Source organism: Plasmodium cynomolgi, chromosome 12 (assembly GCF_000321355.1).
Source record: "Plasmodium cynomolgi strain B DNA, chromosome 12, whole genome shotgun sequence".
Lineage (NCBI taxonomy): Eukaryota > Apicomplexa > Aconoidasida > Haemosporida > Plasmodiidae > Plasmodium > Plasmodium cynomolgi.
Genome location: NC_020405.1, coordinates 2,901,929 through 2,908,022, shown reverse-complemented (window position 1 = coordinate 2,908,022; position 6,094 = coordinate 2,901,929). Strand labels below are relative to the sequence as shown.

The window sequence follows — 6,094 nt, the reverse complement described above, 5'->3', positions numbered from 1 at the left end:
ATGAAACTGCTAAAAGTGAGCCCCGAAAAAAACATAGAATTCCCCCTGGTGCATTTCCAAGCAGTGACGCAAGTGGTCAAACTAGAAAACATAAGCGACAGGAAGGTGGCATTTAAAATTAAAACCACGGCGCCAAATAATTATCTGGTTCGACCATCGTTTGGCCTAATTAACGTGAAAGAAACGATCGATATCCAAATCATATTGCAACCCTTATCCGATAAGGACAATATCTCTAATGACAAATTTCAAGTGCAGTGTCTAAATGTGGATGATGATACCACTGTCGATAAGCAGTTCTGGCTTACTGTTAATAAAAATGAAATACAAGACCATAAATTGGTCGTTGTGCTGAACGACGAGAGTTCCAGCAAAGGACCGCACTCCTACCTTCCCCCAAACAATAACCCCCTCTCGGAAATTAATAACAAGAGTCACAATTTAAATTACGGGGAAAATAATTTAAATGCGGACGATGCCAATATGGCGGAAGGTACAAACCAACGCAAGCGTCACCATGCGTGTGCAACGGACGTGCGCGCGTGAATGCCTACGTGCATCGATGCATGTACCAATGTAGGTGTATGCCAATTGGTGCGTGCACTTATGCTCCAACACATGCTTACCCCCATTTGCGTATTTTTTTTTTCCCCTCCTCATCCCCCCATATGAAGGCATAAAAGGTGGCCTGCCAGGTATGCAGAGGAAGTATCACGAACTCCTAAACTACTGCGTTTTTGTGGATAAACAAAAAGCAGCACTGGAGAAGGAAAACGAAAGTTTGAAAAATCAACTCAAGGCATATAACAGCAACTGTAACAAGCTTTTCGTCGACAATAAACTCATACCGATAATTATTGTTATGTTGGCCGTCGTCACCAAGTATATGGGATATTGGTAAGGGGGGAAGGCCTACCTCGCCATGAGGAGACACCCTCTGCGTCGCTTTACGTGGTCCTTTGTCACCATGTACCATATCCCTCCCGTGGACAACATTAGCATATATATCTGCCCGGGAAAATAACTCACCAGAAATTTTCTCAACGTTCCAGCATATAACGTAAGCAAAAGTGCACACACATGGGAGATACACTAGGAATATAACTCCATTCATTGGAACGAAATCAAAGGGAAATGTTGAGGAAGGTTGGAAAAGACGACAAATCCATTCAGTAGTGAAAAAATTTACCAAGTAGATTTTATCACTATGTAATTATAGCCCCTATCTGGGTTACCATTCATATGACGATTTGTACATTTGGAAATGTGGAGGTATAATGTCTTAATGATTTTCCCGAAAATCCTATAAGAGGAAAACCCCAATAGAATTAGAAGAAGTAATGTGTAATCCCTGCGCCCCCATCCCTGGGGGTTATTATTTTGCCATTACTTTTTTAAATAAGTTAAAATTTACTAATCCATATTAGTGCGAAGGAGTGAGAACTATTTTATTAAAAAAAAAAGGGGTGGGGATAGGGGGCGCGAACGCGCGTCACAAAAATGTGTATATTATTACATACATATATATGTGCACATATGCGTAGTAGCCTATGCAATTACGTTTCCCCAATTATCCCTCCCCCCCTTTTTTTTTTTTTTTTTTCTTCCCTTCTTTGCATTTCCCCCCCTTCACAATTACCATGTGTACGTGCTCCTTCTTTCTCCTTTTTAATCATATAAAAAAGTCCCCACTAATTTATGTGCATTTACCAGCAATCATGTGTATGTGTGTGCATATGTGGAAATGTATACATATATATTATATATATTACACGTATGTATGGTACTCACATGTGCTCGTATGTGTAACTCCTTTTTTATAATTTACTCCCCTTCTTTCATTAGCTTCGCACATTATGAATTCCTATGCCTCTGCCTCCCCCTCCTTTTTTTTTTTTTTTACTCTCATTTCATTGCATATTAATGTATTATTATTTTATTTATTATAAAAATATATAAAATAACGATAGCCATTTTTTTTTTTTTTTTTTTTTTCATTCCTTTTTTTTTTCCATAAAAAAGGAGGTATATCATATTATGCGCTTCGTTATGTGCATCCACTTTGCGTACTTATACACTCCTACATACATGCACACTTACGTGCATATATATACCTCCCCCCCACACACATCCACGTACATGTATATTTACGTACACATACGTTCCTTTATGTGTGTGTGTGCGAAGCATAGGCAGTTTTTAAATGTAGATGATCTACATTTTTATCAACCTCCCTACGTACATTTGATAACAGACAAAATATAAATAAAGTTTTTTTGTTTTTGAAGTTATACACAATTGGCAAAACATCAGCCTTAAAAAAATTCCAAAAAATGGTCCCACTCGAGTGGTGTAAAGTCCATTCAGTTAAAGGGGGAGCCCCTTTTTACGAATGGAGAATGGCCTATGACTTCTGCGAGTAAAGGTTTAATGACGAAACGAACTTCTCATTCCCTGGGCTACGCTCTGCGACTCACAATTAAGCGCGTTTTAACAATTGCCCATGTCGCTAAGAAGGGGAGTACAAGTATGTAGGTTTATATATACATACATGCACCCATATGTACATGTGTGCACGTGCTAGCTATTTTTTCCGATGGCCTGGTTTGCCGCAAAAGCGGCGCGGCATCTCCGACGAATGAAAAAACTGACATGGCCACTCACGGGCTGGAGATTGATTGATTGATTGGTTGATTAATTAATTGGCATCCTTCCCTCCCTCTTTCTAGAAGCGTACGGTATGAAAAATTATGCAAAAGGTGGGTAACTAAAAAATGTAAAAAAAAGGGGTAGTAAAACGTGCACAAAAAAGGGCGCATAAAACGTGCGCAAAAAAAGGCGTCGTAAAAAATATGCACAAAAAAGGGCACAAAAAAGGGCGCATAAAACGTGCACAAATAAGGGCGCGTAAAACGTGCACAAATAAGGGCGCATAAAATATGCACAAAAAAGGGCGCATACGAAAGCGCACAAAAGAGTGTCACCAAAATCCCCGCAAATAAATGGGCGTACAAAATAGTCACGCAACCAAAACGAACGCATACATCACAACGGCGTAGTAGGCTTCCCTTCCTTTACGACTTTCCTAATTCTTCGATTTTTTTTCCTATTTTGGTGAAACCACATTTCGCGCGATTTCCCACGCCTGCTCATTCGGCCTTTATAAAACATCAGCAAAATAAAAAATCGGGCAGGAATGTCTACCCTCATATAAAGTTGTTACCCTTAAGCAAAATAAACTGGACGCAATTTTACGGAATACGAAAATTGCTCCTCATGTGTACCTCTCTGCAAAAACATTAAAAAGATGTCATCGAAAAAACGAATCTCTAACGGAATGAGAAAGCGCAAAAAAAAAAAAAGGCCCCAAGTGATGCATTATATAAATGGCGAAGGTGATACGCGAGGGGACCACTTTCCCCATAGGACACGGCTTCCACTCCCCCCATCATGCTCACGCGTGCACTTGTGCATGCACATACATACCAGCGTGTAACGATGCCATACGAATATACATGTGCTTCTCTTCCTGCAACTTTTTTTCCTCTCCACAAATACATGAGCAGATACTCATTCTGATTTTTAAATTAAATTTTTCTTCTCCGATAATCATGCCAAATAAGAAGAGATTGTTGATGGGTTTTTTCCCCCCTCAACCACGCCAGCGAGTCAGCTGGTCCACCAACTCCCTCACTCGGCTGTTCAATTCAGAAATGTCAATATATATTTATGGGCATTGGGGGGGGGTACCCGAATTGTACACAAGTGGATGTGGCCTCTTGGACCCCTCCAAGAAAGGCACATCGCCATACGCTGGGAGGAGAGCTCAGAGCCAGCGGCCACAAAAAATGTACACAAAAAAAAAGTACACAAAAAAAAAGTACACAAAAAAAAGTACACAAAAAAAGTACACAAAAATGGTACAAAATGGAACAAAAAAAAAAGTACCAAAAATAGGAAAGCTCCACTGAAATGTAGAATTCGCAATTAAAAAAAAAAAGGAAAAAAAAAGCCACACGCTAAATTAAGCCAAAAAAAAAAAAAAAAATGAACAAAAATAACATCACTTCAATTCCAACAAATTTATAATGCCTGGCGTCATGCTCGTATTTACTTTTTATCCGCAACATAATAACACTTTTTTTAAAAAAAAAAACATTCCTTTTTTAGTCCCTTCCCCCCTTCCTTCAAATAAATTAACATCATTCCACAATTCAGTTCCTTTTAACATTCTTAAGAAGAACCATCTTTATCGAAATTAATTATTTTTCCAATTCCTCTTTTTTTTTTTTTTTTTTCAAAATTGTAAATTTCTCATTTTATTTACTTTCTTAATTGCCAATTTTAAGTGAGCATCACGCGCAGGATTCAACGTAAGTTTTTTTTTTTGTTACAAATAATTGAGCTAAAAAATGTATGTATGCATATAATGGATCGCGGTATGCGCACATATGCTTAAGTATCTAAATATGCCTGTAAATTTATTCCTACATTTTTTGTACCGTCGCATACCTACGCTGACACTTTTTGCAAATATATACCCATTTGTTTATTCACACACACGTGCCCCATCCGCAAGAATACGCACACAGAAATGAGCGATTGTGTGTTTGCCACATGAGCGATTGTGTGTTTGCCATATGAGCGACTGTGTACTTCCTAAAATGGCTTCCTCTTTACGTACCAAACGTATCACCCGTTTGCGCGCTAAAATGCTGACTCCACTATCATTTTTCCCACCTTAAAGGTCCGTGTAACAGCCACGCTACCCCCCACACAATTACTAACGTTTAAATCCACCCCGCAAAATGACGAGAAAATATTTCATATCAGCCAACTGGAAATGTAATGGAACCCAGGAAAGCATAAAGACCCTGGCGGCGAGCTTTAATGAGTTGGACTTTGACCCCGCCAAGCTGGGTAAGTCGCGCGGGAGGCACTGCGCCGAGGCCATGTAGATGGCTATGCATGCATGGTGATTTCTCCGTGGTGATTTCGCCGTGGTGATTGCTCCGTGGTGATTCTCCGTGACGATTGCTCCGTGGTGATTCTCCGTGACGATTGCTCCGTGGTGATTCTCCGTGACGATTGCTCCATGACGGAAGCTCCATCCCAACTCCCGAACCCCACCCCCCAACTGCAGACGTTATCGTTTTCCCCGTGAACGTGCACTACGAACTCGCAAAGAGCTTGCTGAAGCCAAAGTTTCACACAGGTATACAAAATGTGTCAAAATACGGAAATGGATCCTACACAGGAGAAGTCAGCGCAGAAATTGCCAAAGATCTAAACATCGAATATGTAATTGTTGGACATTTTGAAAGAAGAAAATTTTTCAACGAAACGGATGAAGATGTAAAGGACAAATTACAGCAATGTTTAAAAAATAATTTAAAAGTTGTTCTTTGTTTTGGTGAGTCATTAGAACAGAGAGAAAAAAATCAAACCATCGATGTGATAACTAAACAAGTAAACAGCTTTGTCCATTTAATTGACAACTTCGATAATGTTGTTTTGGCATATGAACCAATTTGGGCCATTGGAACGGGAAAGACTGCAACACCTGAACAAGCCCAAGAGGTGCATAAAGAAATAAGAAGTATTGTGAAAGAAAAATGTGGAGAAAAAAATGCTAACCAGATCAGAATTCTATATGGGGGTAGTGTTAATACTGAAAATTGTGCATCCCTCATTAAGCAGGATGATATTGATGGGTTCCTGGTTGGCAATGCTTCCTTGAAGCCATCCTTTGTTGAAATTATCAAGAGTGCTATGTAAACAAATAAGAGAGAGAGATAGAGAGAGTGACCTCTGTAGCGAAGTCATCATCGTGATTATCTCCGCATCTTCATCAACGCAGAGGAAAATGCGAACCCCGAACCACCCTTCCGACGTCGTATATCCTGTAGATTACTTTTCATAAGAGTCATGTATGAGATACCTCTGGCTCATCAGTCGTACCGTTCAACAGCGGTTACAACATCTATGCATGTACGAATACACATATAAATATTTACTTTTTTTTTTTTTTTTTTTTTATTTTTTTTTTTTTCTTTTCGCGTGAGCATTCCGCTCGTGATATACGAAGCTGTGC

General features: G+C 39.4%; 2 protein-coding genes across 2 annotated transcripts; both read left to right on the top strand.

Annotated features, from left to right (window-relative positions):
• Positions 1-901, top strand: PCYB_127530 (vesicle-associated membrane protein; the record flags this gene model as incomplete). Its single annotated transcript, XM_004224087.1, has 2 exons — positions 1-493; positions 675-901. 2 exons carry the CDS (start codon positions 1-3, stop codon positions 899-901), a joined length of 720 nt encoding a protein of 239 aa, XP_004224135.1.
• Positions 902-4,808: 3,907 nt separating this feature from the next.
• PCYB_127520 (triosephosphate isomerase) lies at positions 4,809-5,778 on the top strand (the record flags this gene model as incomplete). The annotated part of the gene is made up of 2 exons (XM_004224086.1): positions 4,809-4,920; positions 5,144-5,778. 2 exons carry the CDS (start codon positions 4,809-4,811, stop codon positions 5,776-5,778), a joined length of 747 nt encoding a protein of 248 aa, XP_004224134.1.
• Between the last annotated feature and the right edge of the window lie 316 nt (positions 5,779-6,094).